At 38.2% G+C, this 18,501-nt stretch overlaps 1 protein-coding gene across 4 annotated transcripts; it reads left to right on the forward strand.

Annotated features, from left to right (window-relative positions):
• Positions 1 to 11,345: 11,345 nt before the first annotated feature.
• LOC149145385 (heat shock protein 90-5, chloroplastic-like) lies at positions 11,346 to 16,834 on the forward strand. 4 transcript variants are annotated; one of them, XR_016265271.1, is made up of 5 exons: positions 11,348 to 11,719; positions 11,812 to 11,980; positions 12,290 to 12,458; positions 12,728 to 16,037; positions 16,439 to 16,834. XR_016265271.1 is itself a non-coding variant. In XM_089453165.1 (4 exons), the coding sequence occupies exons 3-4, from the start codon at positions 15,969 to 15,971 to the stop codon at positions 16,613 to 16,615; spliced, it is 246 nt and encodes an 81-aa protein (XP_089309291.1). In that variant the 5' UTR covers positions 11,346 to 11,980; positions 12,290 to 12,458; positions 12,728 to 15,968; the 3' UTR covers positions 16,616 to 16,834. The 4 variants fall into 4 exon arrangements, 3 of the variants coding, with proteins under 3 accessions (XP_089309291.1, XP_089309290.1, XP_089309289.1); XM_089453165.1 differs by having other exon boundaries at positions 11,346 to 11,980; XM_089453164.1 differs by having other exon boundaries at positions 11,349 to 11,980; positions 12,728 to 13,186.
• Positions 16,835 to 18,501: the final 1,667 nt, after the last annotated feature.

Below are 18,501 nucleotides of genomic sequence, written 5' to 3' on the forward strand. Positions count from 1 at the left end.
ATTGCAAGTCTGCACCAAAACACAAAATTTTCTCCAAATCCTCCCAAAATTTGTCCAGAGATGCATGATGAGGTATGTTATGCAAGCATGGACGAATTAAAAATAAAATCTTATGTACCCTTCTCCTCTTGGCTGATTAGGGTTTCCTTGAGTTTTTCCTTCAACTACTTGATTTTGACCTTGGCAACTTGATTCCTTGTGTAATAATGGATGGCCATTTTCTTTTGCAACTTGTTATCCTTGTTGGCCTTGTTAAGGATCTTCTCAAGGTGGAAATTGACTTTTCCAAGCCAAAAATCTCTGTCCATATTTATTTCCATTGCAATCCTATCTTCAAAGGTCAATTCTTCCATTGGTGGCTTTTGTTCTCTTTCCCTCTGAAGTGCCTTCCTAAGACCCATTGTCCTTGGTATGCTCCTTGCCACATGTCCTTCATGCTGCTAAGTGTCCTCATGTTCCACCACTTCCTTACCTTTCATCTCTTTTTTCTTGGCTTTGAATTGCTCTTTCTCCATGACTAGTTGTTTTACCTTAAGTTTACTGTTTTCTTGCTCAAGGAATGAAATGATGAATTTGGCCCTTTCCAAATTTTCCTTGAGCTCCATGATCTGAGAATCCTTCTCTTTGATGACTTGTTGCAGGGTTTAATGCTAATCATGTGCCTCCAAGTCAACTAGGTCAAATTCATGCTCAATGGGCTCCTCATGATGTGATGGTGATCCTTGTTTAGTTGATGTAGTAGGCTTGGCCCCTTCCTCAATTTGAGGAGAAAACACAAGCCTTTTGCCTCTATGATATGTCTTCGTCACCTCAGTCCTAGGTTCCTTGGAAACCTCATCATGTTTACTTGATGACCCCACCTCCATGGGATGTACTGACATGGTTTGGTGTTGGCTTGGCGAAGTGGTTATATGTGTTTTCAAGGCTGCCTTAATGAAGGTGTCCCATGTCATGTTCTTCTCTGTCAACTGATGGAGTACTATAACCTTTATCAGGCTATGGTGAAAGAGGCTAGGATAATGCACTTTTCCTTTCAATTGCACCCTTTCAGACATTTTGGTTAGGCTCCTATACAAGTAGCTTGACAAATTTAGAGACTTGGCAGCTATAAAGTGCATGAGCAGTCTTATGTGGCATTGATATAGCCTGGAAAATTCACCTCACATGTGAAGAACTTCATGAAAGCCTTCATCAATGGTGCATATCTCTCCAACAAGTATCTGAATGGGAAAACATGTGAGTGAGCTCCTTTTCATTGTGATTTCAAGTAGGGTTTGTACTCTTCTAGGTCTAGGTTCATGCCTTTGAACCAATTTTCACCATGGTTTGGTATGCCTGTAGCTTGAGAGATGGCATCCTCTGAAAACATGAAATCAGTCCATGCAATGGTGATCTTGTCTTCCTTCAAGGTGAGGGAAAATATACCTGTGAGATGCTCATGGTAACCTACTTCCTCCACTCTTTGACAAAACCCTAAAAAATTGACATCTTAACAGAATTTCATGACAAACAGGGAGGAGGTGATTTCATTGAAATTAGAGGGCTCAAACCTCAGTATCTTTCCCCCTTGTTTTACTTCCTCTTCTCTGATGGTGATGAGTCAGGCTCCATACTTCAAACCCTAGTTGAAAGGCAAGCAAGAACAATGGAATTTGTTGTTGTGAGGGAATGAGGTGGTACAATGGACTTAGGAGTTTCCTAAATTTGTAAGGAAATTTACGAGGTTAGGGGATGATGTCAGTGAGTAGGGAAAAAAGGAATTTTGGGAAATGATTGAGGGGAGGGGGTGGAAAAGGCCAAAACATAGGCCTACCCTAGAAAGAGATAGGATATATTAGTGTTTAGCGGAAAATGATAGAAAACGAGGGGATAAGGCTTTGTGATGGATGAAAATGGTGTATTAGCTGCAAACAGAGGTGTAGGGACAAGGAATCTAGGGTTTATGGAAACAACTAATCATTTGAGGATCAAAACCATGAAAATCATATAAACCCTAGAAGAAGAAGTATTTGATCATTTTCTTGACATATGAGGCAAAGGAGGACATGGAAATGATAAAACTTACTTGTTATAGAGCATGGAGGATGAAATGGCTGAAGAGGAGCTTTGAAAAATGAATTTTGGTGGTCAAACAACAATTTTGGACAACTCTGCCCTGTGCGCATTGTGTTGTCCAGGTGCACAACGAAGGCTCTCTATGCGCCACGAGAGTCAATTTTTGCGAGTGAGGGCTATGGAATCACAATTTTTTGCAAAGGAGAGGGGGGAGCTCGATGCTAGGATGGTAGACAAGTGCAAATGAGTGTGAATGAGCTGCTCCATGTGCTTTTATAATTTGCTTTTGTTGTCTAAGTGATTAATGAGGTAGGATGACCCACCTCACCAATTCACTTTCTTTTTTAGTTTTGTAGCCTTAGGACCTCTTCTTGTAACTTTAGAACCTTATGAACATTATTACATTTAAAAACATAAATTACATTTGAAATCAAGTGTTATTGAACAAATTTACATATTGTTACTCCTCATTTGCCGATTTATACATGAAATGACTGATTTTGTGACCTTAACCCTAATGACCTAATGGTGACACTGAGCTGAATGGAGACCATGATGATGTGACTGAAGTGGTATTAATGATGTTTTCATGATGGTAGACTCAACTGAGTGATGAAAGTGACCGACATATGAAATTCTTGAGAGAGTGGAAATAGCCCTAGACACACTAGCTAGTGACCAATTTTTTGTTTGAAGACTCACTAAAATGAAAAAAAATTGACTTGACACCCTAATAACACCTTGTAATAGCATATTTTATCATTGGTGACAGGCTAAACTGATGACACTAACACCCTCACAGATAACCTTACTTTTTTTGCAACTTGGGAACCCAACCAATTCATTAGAAAAACAATATTGTGCCCAACGCAAAGTCTCCCTTTCTCTGAAATTGCTTTGTCCACACCTTATCACAACCATAGGCTTGCCTCCTACAATTCCTATTCTGAACTTCTCCTAAAACACTTCATCCTTGGGACACCTGGAATTCACTGACACACCTTGGCACACACTCTTATTTGTTCATTTCCAAGCATTTTGACCTAGTTCTCCCTTGTGTTCCCTTGACTCTCCCTAACACTCCTCACCATCCATTGACACTGTCTGCCATGTGTTGGCACACCTTTTCATTCCTTGGCATGCCCTGGCACAACTTATCTATCATGCCCTCACAACTACCCTTACTTTTTTTAAGACTTGGTCGGAACCCAACCAATTCCTCCCCCACTACAACAACTTAACCAAGTAATAGTTACTACAATTAGACTATGCCTTGCTCACCTAAGAACTGCCTATAGCACATCTTAGGCTACTCATGTCCAATCTCAACTCATCCCACTTAATAAGTTACCAATTCAAGGCTCACGGCCAACAATGGCCATAAAACAACTAAGAAACACAATTTACATCTTGACATGCCATAACACATGGCACGTCTAACAATCCCTTAGCCCTATGTGGTGTGGGTTAGCATCCCCTACTTTTTTTGGCATTCTTTGCACTCCCTAGCACACCCTAGCACTCTCTGACATGCCCTGACACTCTACCATGCCTTGGCACTGCCTAACATATAACATTGTGACTCCCTCCTTAGAACACTTGGAACTCATTGGCACTCCCTATCACACACTCTTATCTCTTCATTTCCATGCATTTTGAACTAGTTCTCCATTATGTTTCTATGGCACTCCCTAAAATTCGCTGGCATGCATTGACACACCCTGACACATGGCACATCTTGGTATGTTTCCTTGGCACTCTAGCATTCCTTGGCACTACCTAACATATCTTGTTGATCCCTCCTTACCACACCTGGAACTCACTAACATTCCCTGTCACACACTCTTATTCATTCATTTCCATGTATTTGAAACTAGTGATCCCTTTTATTTCCTTGGCACTCCATAATACTCCCTGGCATGAATTGGCACACCCTAGCACCTGACACATCTTGGCATGTTTCCCTAGCCTTTAGCATGCCTTAACACTACCTACCATACATTGTTACTCCCTCATCACACTTGTATCTCACTGACACTTCCTGTCACAAACTCTTATTTGTTCATTTGCATGCACTAATTTGACCTAGTTCTCCCTTGTGTTTCCCTGGCACTCCCTAACACGTCCTAGCACATGTTGACACACCCTGGCACCTGGCACATCTTGGCTGCATGTCGTCCTAGCAATCTAGCATGACTTAGCACAACCTATCATACCATGTCACTCTCTCCTTAGCACACTTGGAACTCACTCACACTCCCTGTCACACACTCTTATTCATTCATTTCCATGCATTTTGACCTAGTGCTCCCTTATGTTTCTCTGGCACTCCCTAACACTCCTTAGCACGCATTGGCACACCTCGGTGCTTGGCACATCCTGATATGCTTCCCTCGCACTCTAGCATGCGTTGGCAATAATGCATAGCATACCTTGTCACTCCCTCCTTAGCACACCTGCAACTCGCCTTAGGTAATGTTCCAAACTAGGAAAAATACTGCTATGCAAAGCAAACAATAAAAATAACACCATAAAATTAAATCAAACCATCAGACCACAAAACTGTCTAGAATGTGTTAGAATGCCTTTTCATTCCTTACCATGCCCTAGAACTCCTTAGCTATCATGCCCTCACAACTACCCTTACATTTTTGTAACATGGGAACCCAACAAAATCCTACTTCAACTATAACAACAACTTAATTATAACAACAGCTTGACCAAGTTACAATTACTACAGCTAGACTATGCCTTGTTCACCTAGGAACTTCCTATAACTCATATTAGGCTACTCATGTATAATTTCAAATTATCCAACTTAACAAGTTACGAAGACAAGGCTCACATCCAACTATGGTCATAAAATTAAATAACCAAGCAACAAATTTTACATCTTGACATGCCATAACATCTGGCATGCCTAATAATCCCTTGGCACTACGTAGCACATGTTAGCATCCACTGCATTTCTTGGCATGCTTTGGCACTCCTTAACACTCCCTGACACTTATAACACCTCGTACTTGCTAGCTAACACTCTTTGTCACACTCTTATTCATTCATTTCCATGCATTTGAAACTATGCTCCCTTGTGTTTCCCTGGAACTTGGCCCTAACACTCCCTAGCATGTGTTGGCGTCACACCCTGGCACCTGGAACTTCTTGGAATGCCTTAGCACTTGGCATGTCTTGGCATGCCTAAAATTCCTTGGAAATGTCTAGCACTTCCTGGCATTCCCTGGAACACCTTGACACTCCCTATCTATCATGCGCTCATAGATAGCCTTACTTTTTTTGCGACTTGGGAACCCAACCAAGTCATTGACAAAACAATGCTTTGTCCAACCCAAATTCTCCCTTTTTCTGAAACTACTTTGTACACAACTTATCACAACCATAGGGTTTCCTCCTTCAAGTACTATTCTGAACTTATCCTAACACACTTTGACCTTGGGACACCTGGAATTTGCTGACACTCCTTGGCACACTCCACTCTTATTTGTTCATTTCAAGCATTTTGACCTTGTTCTCCCTTGTGATGCCTTGGCACTGGCTAGTATACCTTTTCACTCCATCCTTAGCACACCTGGAACATGTTGACAATTAATTTCCATGCATTTGAAATGAGTGCTCCCTTGTTTTTCCCTGGCACTTGGCCCAGCAAGCATGGATAAAATATTTGTAAAATTTGCCCATATCCTACTATCTAGGGTTTGTTTTTTGACTAACTAAAAATGTGATAAATGAAGATCTAATCATGGGATATGATATAAAAATCCTCAAACTTCATTATCCAAATAGATTTGAGGTCAACCATGCCAAGTTGGAGGTCCACCAAGTCGAATTTCAAAAAGTTTTAGAACCCTGTTAGCAATTCTGGCCTGGTGAAATTGTGAAAAATAGGTCTCAAAGTGCCACTAGTAACACCAAGACAGTAACCGTTGTGTAAACAATGAGAGAGGGTTTTGTTTTTGGGTATGTTATGAACAAAAACATCCTCCCGTTTTCAAAAATACTTTCCCATTTGTTCAGAATCCAAGCTTGAAGTTGGTCACACATAAAACACAACAAATCCCGACAGAAGCACAACTAATAGTTGACTTGAAATTTTGATGACTTGAATGAGGTTTTGAGTGTTGTTGAAGACCTATGAAGAAACTTGGAGATGTCCACTACACCCTGGAGCCCTTAAACATGCAAAAACATCATTTTAGCCTCTTCAAACTTGATTCCAAAACTGATCATCCAGAAGCGCAGTGAAAAGAGCAGCAAGGAAGACAAACTCATATCTCTTTAACCATAACATCTGTGCAAAAACTAAAGGAATTTATTGTGTTTGGTTCCATGCTTAACTAAAACCTCCTTTTTTTTTCCAAAATTCATCTCCATTTGTTCATAATAAACACTCATAAGCTTCACATGAGTACATGAATGCATGAAACACCTTGATATTTAAGCTCTTTAATAATTGTGAAAAGGGTTTACAAATTTCCATCATGGTGAAATTTTGTTCTTGATACATTTATTTCTTACATTTTTTTAACACAGTTGACATTTTAACCACACCCTTATGCAAATCAAGTCATGGGAATGTGAAATGACTTGGTTCATAAGGCTAACAATTCACTATTTTTAAGATTGTCTTGATGGTTTACTTGCCTGCCTTTTTGTAGATGTATGATCACTTTTTAATTTGAAGTGCCACATCCTAACACACATAACGAGATAGTGATAGAAGCCCAATAGTGCCACTATTGGTGCACTATGCACACAATTTAGGTAATGCACATAATTATTAAATATTTGATGTTGACATATGGAATTTCTTATTGTTTAGGGGTGATTTAAAACCTACATTGATCTCTAGTCTTAATGGAATTTTGTTCTAAATACATAGTGGTTATTGTGATCACATGCTAATGGTATTTCTCATGGTTCATTAGTTGTAATTACACACTTTGGAATATTACAAATATATCGTTTAGGTCACAATTCTATGGTTACAAACTACCCAACTATAAATAGTGACAAATTGATGATAAATGGACGACATTTGAATGTTACGAATGTGTAAGTAGTCCACATTCAACTTTTTTGTCTTCATTTTCCTTAGTAACAACAAGAAGTTTGAATATTTCCTTTATTTATCATTGCAAACACACAACTCGTTGTCATCCCAAGCATAGTTAATACTATTGGTGTCTGATCTCTTAATTGTGGAATGGTTTCTTGATGATGATAATGAACTCTCAATCTCCAATGCTCATGAATATGATCAATGAATCATCTAATGTGTTACTTGTATGGACACAATTTATGATTCATTTTCTATTTTTATTGTGCCATTGTATATATGCTTCACTAGGATCTCATGTTATATGGTTAATTGAGCAAGTTTTATCTTTCATTTTTCAAGTATAATTTCATTGCATGAATAAGCATAGTTGTCTAATTAAAATCATTCAAAATTTGTTAATAATTCATGGTTTTTTTTACTATTCGCACACTTATCCCTGGCTTTTTACTTTGAGAGTTACTAGTGCCAAATCACTAGTCTTTGTTAAGGAACTTTCCTTCCTTACTCAATGACCTAGCTTAGCTTGATCTTTAAGGGTTCCCCCTGGACAATGACATCCTTCTTGTAGTCTAAATAGTGAGAGAATGCCACCAAGGTGACATTGGGTGGCTTTCTTGAGAGTTACCTTTTAGGCATTCTGGGTGGGGTCAAGACTTTTTTTCTATGAGAGTGTTTGAGTGGAGACGCATTAATTTAGAAAATGCTTATAGGAAAATTAGTTTCCCTTGTTTCCGTCACCTAAAATACTTCCAATAAAATCATGTTCTTTTAATAACGTGTAATTTTGATAAATAAATAATTTAATAAAATAAAGAAAATAAGATTAATATTATTATTGTTATTTTTTGTATATGGCATAATCTACAACTATAGCGAGCTTGTACTTATGTGACGGGGGATCTATCATATCCACTACCACAATCACCTCCAAGTGTACCCACATTGCCTCACACCTGGCACACTGAGTTAATCAATGTTTAAACCAACAACGTCATAAGAAATGCCTTAACAACCCATTCTATCATGATCTACACCATGGGGAAAATTAAAACTAACTTTTAATATTAAAAAATATAGCCATTTTATTTTATTTGAAAATCAATTTTGATATCTAATTTGAGGAAGTCGACTCAAATAAAACTCTTTTGCAAGTGAGAGGAGTATAAACAAATATTTCACTAAATTTTCAGGTTGGATGTTATGGGTAAAAATCAACATTTCGAAAGCAATGAACATGGGGCTCATATGAAACAAACGAAGGCTTCAGGTTGGCCCAATTGAAACACATGCATGTGAGATCAATAAGCCTCTCCCATTTACATAATTCTGCTAGCCATCTTTCGGCCATCTTCCCATGCCTGCTCGAATCCTTTGTTTTTGCACTTCAAATTGTTGGGATTCTAAGGTGTTTTTCACTCTCCTTGTTTTTCTCTCTTTTTCGCAATTCAGTTTTCTTGCTTTATTTTTTGAGTTCTTCCTCTACTTTTAATTTCTCGTCGAAATTTCAGCTCTCATTGAGAGGGGTTTTCCGTCATGGTATAACTGTGTGGACTGGAATTGGTTGATCACAAGGGGAAAAATGATTAAACTGTAGATGCCATGAATTTGGGGTTTTGGGTGCTTTGGTGGTAAACTCTAGGTGTTATAAATCATAGATTCTTACTTGATAATTGACATTGTTTGACAACTTGGCACTATTTCTGCAATGGTAGAACTTAGCAGATCTAGATCTCTATGGTGGGGTTGGATATTTGATAGATCTACATGTTTTGTGCCCCAAAAGCCCGAAATATCAACCACCTGAGTGATTTCATATTCTATCAGTGCTTATAATAGCAATTGAACTAGGGACAACTAGTTGGGAACTACCAATTCCGTATCTTCCATATCCGTTATATTGTGGAATTTCCCCATTGTACTAGTGTAGTCATCCTTTGCCGATGGATTGTTTGCACAATTTGAATTTGCATTGTAGTGTCCATTGTATGATTGATTCTTCCACCCTTACAAAATCCGTAGTCCACACTATTAAATCATGCAATAGTTCATCTTCTGTGCATTTCGGGTCCTGAGTAGAGGAATCATGGAATTTGTGTCAAACAATCGCTGGATATAGACAAAACCTCTTCAATCACATTGCTTTAAACCATAGTTACCATTCGGATTCGAATTCCATACGATACGGTAAAAATTTGAATAAGAAATTTTCAATTCCAACAAAATTCAACATCATACATCTTAAAGGTTAACAAATATGTAGTTTTCTTTCTATAACAACCATTGCTTTTGCTCATTTCTTTCCATTAATTTTGAAATTTAAATAATTTATATTAATTTTGACAAATATAAACAATTTTAAAATTACAATTCACCAAAAAACCATATTTCACTCCTCCCTCCAAAAAATTATTTTATTTTCAAAATTTAAAACTTTAATGTAAATCTAAATATGAAATATTGAAAAGATATAAAATTTCTTCTTATATAAACCTATTAAAAATTTAAATTATTAAATTTAATAATTTTTTTTTCTCGGTAAAAACTAGCTATTCTATTATATTATATTTACAGGTAAACTTTACAATCAGTGAGACATGCAGTCCAGGGCCAGCAGTGGCACTCTGGATAGCTTAGCTTTGAAACAAAAAGCTCCCTCGCAGGGGTAGCACTTACAGAACTTCCTAAATTCCTCCAAAAACTTACTGAGGCTGGAAACCAAAATGACTTGACAAGCAACAGAACATGACGGCCCACGCCGGGGCTCCCCTCAAAAATTGACTGTGGACTATGTCCATCAGAGAACTTACATTGGACTGACATGTACAAGACCATACTAAAAACTGAGTATAAACTAGACCAACATAGACAAGACAGATTTAAAAATTGCAAGTGAACAAACACAGTGATGACCAGAACCCAAGTACCCGTAGAGACCGTTATCCTGGAACCGAGCTGAGAGAGAAAGGCATGAGCCGGTGCGCGTGTTGGAGGATCAGTCGTCGCATAGACTCTTATCTTCCACGATATAGCACCATCCCTTGCCTTCAGGGACTCCTTCCCACATGGCGGTCCATGGATCCTTTGCAGTACTCTGAGGTTCCGGCGCCTGAGGATGCGAGGGTGCGTGCATAATCTCCTTCCCTGAGGTGCCCACCTCAGTTGGTGGCTGCAGAACAGGGCTTTCCTCCCCTGTGCCCACTGGAGGTGGTTCTGCTGATCCTGGAGGCTTCCCACCATCATTCCTTTTAGGAACTTTAGTAAAAAGAACTGAAATATGAGCATTGATACCTGCAGTGTCCTGTGAGCTTCCCAGGGTGAACACAACCGAGCCAAATGCTGGAAGAACTGGCTCCCCTTCACTTGAGCTACCAACCTCCACGAATTGCCCCGCTCGAATTGGTGTGGCTCTTGCCCGCCTGTAGCAGTAGCAGCAGCAACAGTGATGGTGCTCATCCGCTGCCGGCTGTCGAGAGGACGAACCTCGCCCAGGTCCTCTTCTGCTTGGTTGCCGTTCCCGTAGCTTTGCCATGGACACCCCTCTGTCTTCCTCGTGAACTTGAGGCGGATTGTAAGACCAAACATAAGGCGGATCTCGCCACAAGTCCCCCTTAGGCGTGTCAACCTCTGAGCAATCTTTACCTGAGGGAGGAAATTCACTCCTTGTAACCAGTTTGCCTTGCAAGCTCTTGGATTGCTACTCCCACCAAAGGCATAGACCTGAATTGCAACGACTGAAGACCAAGACTGCTAGCAGAGGTGGTAGGATAACCGCCCACCCAGAATTCTCCCGCGTCTGTGTCTCCCCAGCCTCACTATGCCAATGCGCTCGTAGCGTCTCTTCTTCACCTTGATATCCTGCCTCATTCCCTCGCTGTGGGCGAGCAATAACTGCATACTGCAACTCCATCTATTCACTCTGCACGGCATTGAATGCCCAGAGCTCGGGTGGGGAATTTTGATCTTTGGCGACGTATTCCCATTAACTATAACTATTAGCACGGGGCGGCACATGCTGGGCATGTGGCTCGACCCCCTGTGACGTGCCAGCACCTGCATCCGGGGTATTAAATTTAATAATTAATATATAATTAAATATTAAATATTAAAATATATAAAATTTCTTTAATATAAATATATTTAAAATTTCAATTAATTTCCATTACACATAGACTTTTTTGACTTCACAACTGAGATTTTACTATCCGGTGGCCATTTATTTTGGCTCTAGTGGCCAAGGGTTTAAGCATGTGGATATAGCATAATATCTCAACTGAATTTCCTTACAGGCACGCTATAAATTATTCTTGTAAACTATAGATTGTATATATAGCCATATCTGTTACTTCCAGTTTCGGAGGCACAATAGATCCAAACTCTGTGTGTAGTGATCTGCTCTGGTCTGTAAACATGGGTCGCGCTATTCGTGCACAGAGAAAAGGAGCAGGCTCCATGCTCAGATCCCACACCCATCACAGGAAGGGACTTGCACGTTTGCGAAGCCTCGACTATGGCGAGCATAATGGCTACATCAGGGTAATTTTCACAGACGTAATGCACGATCCTGGCTGCAGTGCTCCCCTCTGCAAGGTGACCTTTGGGAACACATTCCGTTACAAGCATCAGAAAGAGCTCTTATTAGTTGCTGAAGGTATTTACACGGGACATTTTGTTTATTGCAGAAAGAAGGCCAATTTGACTATGGGTAACTTGTTGCCTTTGAGATCTATTCTGGAGGGAGCCATTGTCTACAACATGGAACAGAATGTTGGCAATCGGGGTTCGTTTTCTAGGACTTCTGGAGACTAAGCCATCGTCGTCAGCCACAATATTGATAACGACACTACTAAGGTGAAGCTTCCCTCTAGAGCCTTGTTCTAATTTAAAAGAAGAAAATACTAGAAGTTGTATTCTATTTTAAAGAATCTGTTCATCATTTTTACTTTTCTATGAAAATCTTAAAAACCCTATTCTGGAATTTATTTTTCATTACTGGTAAAAATCATGTACATACTTTTATGACAAATCAACTTTCATGAGAAGCATCAGTCAGTTAAAAAAATAATTGGAAGTCATTAGAATTCTTTGTATTTAAAATATATGACTAAATCAGATTTGGGATTCTTAATGTATTTGATTCTATTGCCTGTGCTTCAAAAGATTTGTAGGCTCCAGGCTGTGATATATATCTGGTGCTTTAAGCAGAGACGAGTTTTCAGTATACCTGGCCTCATTTCTCTGGTTCGAAGCGATGAAATTGGGAGTGGAGTCCCATTAATATTCTGTAGTTGCACTTCAAAGCTAAACTCCTAATGAAAACCAAATCCAGGTATTTGGCAATGTATCTACCATATACTTTTCATTTCAATGGCTTGTTAATATACTTGCTATAGGGGTGCAGAGTGGGGTATAGAAAATATAATTGGATCCTGCTATACGGGTGCAGGGTGGGTTATAGAAAATATAATTGGATCTTGATGTGGTTTTCCTATTTCATAACCATAGAAGGCAAAAACTATAAAGAAACTTGTATCTAGTTGGTGTATATAAATTGCATCAGATACATGAATTGTCAGCACTGTGTGCATATATTTGCAGGGCAATGATAAAGGAACTCAGTACAGATCTGGCATATATTACTATTTAGCTGAGTAGGAAAGAGTTGCAAGGGAATCAATGGAAAGGCACCAAAGGTCAATGCATAAAGAGATCGTCACAAAGATCCTGCCAGCGAAGAAGTTTTACAGAGCAGAGGAGTATCATCAACAATACCTGGAAAAGAGATCGGTTGGTGCCAAACAATCTAGGGCCAAAGGATGCAATGATCCAATTCGATGTTATGGTTGAATTGTGAATCGATCAAAATTAACTAGACTTCTTTCAAGATTAGTGTATTTGTAGATTTTTGTTTAGTTTAGCTAGATATTACAATAGACTGCTATATAGGGGAATAGGGGAGTATTATGGTGGTGAAAATTTTGTGTCATGCCTCAACTATCCATCTTGGATAGTTTCATCCGATTTCAAGCTCTTAAAGATGATTTTGATTTCAAGCTGGTAAAGCTCAGGGATCAAGTATAACTCTCTACTTATCCATATTTGTAAGCCTGTTGTCAAAATAAGTTTAGCTTATTTAGTTAGCTATGTTGTTAAATGTCATTTGGATTTTAGTTGAAAGAAACAGAGGAAGAGATGAATTGTTTCTGTTCCCTACATATTTATTGATATAATTTGATTATCTTCAAAAGAAACTTTATGAACAATGATAGTTAATAGTTCTTAACTTTAGGACTATTATCTTCTCTCAGAAAATATGGTTTCTAAGAAAGAGTACAATGTACTCATAGTTCTATCTTCTCTCAGGAAATATGGTTTCTAAGAAAGAGTACAATGTACTTATATTCTACTCTTGTACAGAAGGAATTCCTATTAGACATTGGAAGACTGTTTGTGGGATATGGAGTTAGACTTACTTGCTTTACTGTATGTTCCTGAACTTGATTAAATGTGCCATTAGAAGACTGTTTGTGGGATATGGAGTTGGACTGTTTTCATTGTTTGGATGCAAGAATTGACAATCTTTTCTCTATCCTGGTGATCTTAATTAGCGCACATTAAATGGAGTTTAATTGCTGAATGCCTTTTGATATGTCCGTTGGATTGCAAATACCTGCTCGAACTAGCTCAGCACCTCCCAACCTTGATGAGTAGAATGGCCACCAGGTCTTTCTTTTTAAAACTGCTTGTTTGCTAAACTATTGACTATTTTTGTTTTATGTGATTATAATCTCTATTGTATAAACTGGTGTTGTTGGTTTCTTTTGCAATAACTATCAGTTTATTTCGTGATTATATCTGGTAATTAAGTGATTGGCTAATAAGTAATAACTTGTACTATATAGCTTAGTTATACAGTAGGAATTCCCATGAATTCTGAAGGTTAAATGACGCATGGATACATAGACAATAAAGTAGGAATTCCCATGAATTCATACATGTAATTTTCCCTATTCTATTTCTTAGAGCCAAGACAACAAAATACATCAAATTCACTAGCATTAGATATTCGAAAGCAAAGCAAAATGCAACGCAATTAGAGATGCAATTGCAAGAAGTTGACACAGTCCTCTCCCTATATTTAGAGTTCTCTGTCCCTCCCAAAGAGTGCATTGAAGCTATATCCTTAATAAAAAGGATCTAAAGTCATTCATTATAGTAGCTATATTATCTTTGCATTTAAGAATGCATCTTCTTTGGTTATGACATTGGAGAAGGATACTTCTTTCGGCATTGAACCGAATAACTGAGGGTATTCAGCTTTCAAGAAATGGCATGGAACCGATGCTACTATTTCCACATTAGCATAAATGAAATGAAAAAAACTTTTAATCAGTACCCTAACAACACCATTGACCTATGGATGAGATCATTGTTACCAGAGCATAACTGATCTTTTGTGGTTGGAGGTAGGTCCCTGTCTCAACACGATTGATTCTAAGGAGGTGAAACAATGTTGAAGATCAAGAGAATGAGTACTCAAGAACACATGCTATCAATCAAAGGTGTCCTCCTCCCTCTTCCCGTTCACTCATTCAACAGGAGGTGTTCTCCTGGTCCTACCTATAGAGAAACCTCCTATTTTCTAATAGTAGAGAGCATTGGTCATCGTTAACTTAGTGGTTCTTTTCATCGTCTTAAATAAAGTCTAAGTGCTTTCTCAATCAAGAGGAGAGATCTCTGTATCAAGAGGAGAGATATCGATCCATTGTGATTGCATGAAGTGGACACAGAGTGATCTCATAATGCACCATTAGAGATGCAATTGCAAACTGTTGACATTAGGAATTATTAAGAAGAATTTTGGCATGGCATTAAGTCATCGGTAGCATTTCCAAAAGCTAAAGATAAAATAGCATATCTTATATCTAAACCTTAACACTGGCATTGCAACCAACATCCCCAATACTACCAAAATAGTAATATCAAAGTGCATCTTACACAAAGAACAACTAGCAAGCGGCATCTAACAAAAGGTGATTGCATGTAGTACATCTTTAACTCACAGTCCATTGTTCCCAAGCTTGAAACTTCCGGGGCTTCTAGGACTGAGCTTTCACGGCCTATTTTCCATGATGGTGCTGCAGTTCCAGCTTCTCTAACAAGGGGTCATGGCATGACACAAACTCACCTTACATCAACTTCAGAAAAGGATATGTATGTTACTTCATCCTCTACTCAGACTCAAGATACTCATTTGCTAAGAAATGCAACTGACATGCTCCAAAGTAAACCACTGGATTCATCAGAACAGCTTTTCACTCCATCTGATAGTGTTTCTTTGGAAGTTCATAATGTTGAACCTTTGGGTTCATCTTCATCATCTGTAGCAAACGAGGTATCAGTCCAAAGAAAAGGATATGTATGGTACTTCATCCTCTACTCAGACTCAAGATACTCATTTTCTAAGAAATGCAATGTGTGAATTAGAAAGCTTCATGAAGAAGAGGTACAAGTTTTCTTTCTACTATTGCTAGATTTGTTCAGCCAATATTTATTAGTTTACCTAGATCCTGATGTTAGCTTCCATATGAAACTTGGAAACATATTCGCTGAAACATTCACCTGCAGTCAATTTCAATTTTACATGGATCTGTTGAAAACATGTAGGTTAGTTTTCAGGTATCTATCTCAAAGACAAGCTTGCTCTCTCACTGGGCATTAAACTGCTCGCTCCGAGTCCATAACTACCCCACTCAATGCAGGGACTTGCTGCCTCGCAGCTTCCCTTGTTGAGTTTAGTTGTGACTAAATCCTTGAATGTGCATGTCAGGTTCGTATAATGAAGAAGCGTCTTGTACAAAAGACATTTGATATGATTCAGGGCATTGTGCAAAGTGAGAATAAATATGTAAGTCCACAACCTGTAAATTTAGAGGAAAGTTATTAACCGTGTCATGGTCCAAGAAATATTGTTATGCTATCCTACTTTCCACCTTAAATTCAATGTGAGGTGCTCATTAAACACTATCTATTTGAATGGAGTTATGTTTCATAGATTAGTAGAATCCAGTTAATATCTGTGCCATAATTTGAGTTGTTTATAGACTCCTTACATCTTTATGTTCCTGAACTTTCTTCTCAGAAATGGAAATCATGTTTTGTGACAGTAATGTTGATTGATTCTTGTCAGCTTAATGAAATTGAAGTATTATTGCATTGTCTTCTGTCATATTCTTTGATGTTGATTGAGTGAATGTGTTTTGAAGCTTCTGTAAAAGGAATTTACATTATTTTGGATTATTAATGCAGGATTACAAGAAATTCTGGGAGAACTTTGGAAAGTATATCAAATTGGGCTGTATCGAAGACTCAAATAATCATAAACGGATTGCTCCTCTTTTACGGTTCTTCTCATCCATGCATGATGAGGAGATGATTAGCTTGGATGATTATATTGAAAACATGACTGAAAATTTGGATTATTAATGTAGGATTACAAGAAATTCTGGGAGAACTTTGGAAAGTATATCAAATTGGGTTGTATCGAAGACTCAAATAATCATAAACGGATTGCTCCTCTTTTATGGTTCTTCTCATCCATGCATGATGAGGAGATGATTAGCTTGGATGATTATATTGAAAACATGACTGAAAAACAAAATGGTATTTTTTATATTGCTTCAGATAGCATTAAAAGTGCCAGGAGTGCACCATTTTTGGAAAAAAAATTGCAGAAGGATATTGAGGTATGATTTTACTTTTCCACATAAATGACTTATATATTTCATGTACCTTGATAGTACATACAAAGTGACAAATGTATTGTACTGTGTTGCTTTATAGGTCCTCTATCTCATAGACCCAATTGATGAGGTCGCTATTCAAAATCTTCAGACATACAAAGACAAAAAAATTGTTGATATTAGTAAAGAAGACCTGGACCTAGGTAAGTAATTTGTATGTTGTATTGATATACTTGATGATGGAACACAATAACTATAGTCTGGGAAGTTCTATACAGTCTGTCTCATTCTGAAGAAGCATGCCAATGAATGTGGTAGAAAATTATCCATAAATAAGAGCAACTCTCTGACCATCAGTTGCAGAAGAAACATGACCCTAAATGAAGCAAAATTTGTCAATTTCATTTCTAACATCAGAGAAAACTATGTTTTGTACATCTTGAGCGGGCCTAATAGTTGATAACATGTGCTTCCTTGTAAGAGGTCACAGGTTCAAAGTCAAACCACAGGGGGTTAGAGTATGTACACCTCAGTAGACTTTAGCAGTCAAATCACTGCACGGAGGTGGGTCACTTGTCCCACAAACAAGGGGGTCTCATACACCTTAAAATTAGATTATTATTATAATTTTCATCCTCTGCTTTCAAGGGATCATTATTTTTGCTTGCAAGTAGATCTATTATTTTCAGAGGAGAACAGACATGCATGTCCAGATTGGATGTTTTGAGTACAAAATTGTTGTCTTTTTTATATTTTCAAAGAGAACAGGCATGCATGTCTGGATTGGATATTTTTAGAACAAAATTGTTGTCTTTTTTATTTTAAATCTTTTTTTTGTTCTTGTCCACATTTATTCATATGGTCTAAGTCCTATGTTTTGTCTGATTGAGTACGTGTTATGAAAAATATTGAACTTCAAAAGAAGTGAGCTTGGTTTTATCTTTTCTTCTGTGTGCTTGCATGCCCACATCACATGCTCACAGGTATCTTCATGTCCTCTTTGGGCACCAATGGCTCACTATTTCTTGCAGCAAAATTTATTCTTACCGGCAGACAAAGGTTGTGTAAGAGTCCTTGGTGTCCAGTGCAACATTCTTCATTGCTGGGACCTTGTACCATGTCCTCAGCAACAAACCTGCAATGGTTGGTTAGTACATAACCAAGGCGTACACATACATGCAGAACCTCTATCATATGAACAGACATCATTTACACAACCTATCCCTAGCTGTTCTGACCAATGAAGAGGCTTGCTTTCACACAAATACAAACACAGTTTCACTCAGAAATATTTCTTTCTTTTCTCTAATACACATATCATATCCTCATGCACACATATTGATCACTGATATTCCCCCTCTTGGCCTCTCAATGCACATTCAAGCATCTGGCTCTCAGTAGGAACATTCATAGGTATTACAGGGAGAAATATGCTGATGTTATTGATATGCATATAATTACTAATACTATCGATTTGTTGTGTGTCTGAGCACTCTCTTCCTCCATGGAGTATACTGTTTAACACCTCTATTATACTTCATGCACTCAATCCCTCTTCAGAGGCATCACAACCTTTATTATTATCCTTGTACAACTATTTCTAAAATTTTTGGAGACTGTGCCAGGCCA

Source organism: Pinus tabuliformis, chromosome X, assembly GCF_031772625.1.
Source record: "Pinus tabuliformis cultivar Carrire ecotype Pingquan chromosome X, CPIR1, whole genome shotgun sequence".
In the NCBI taxonomy this organism is placed as follows: Eukaryota; Viridiplantae; Streptophyta; class Pinopsida; order Pinales; family Pinaceae; genus Pinus; species Pinus tabuliformis.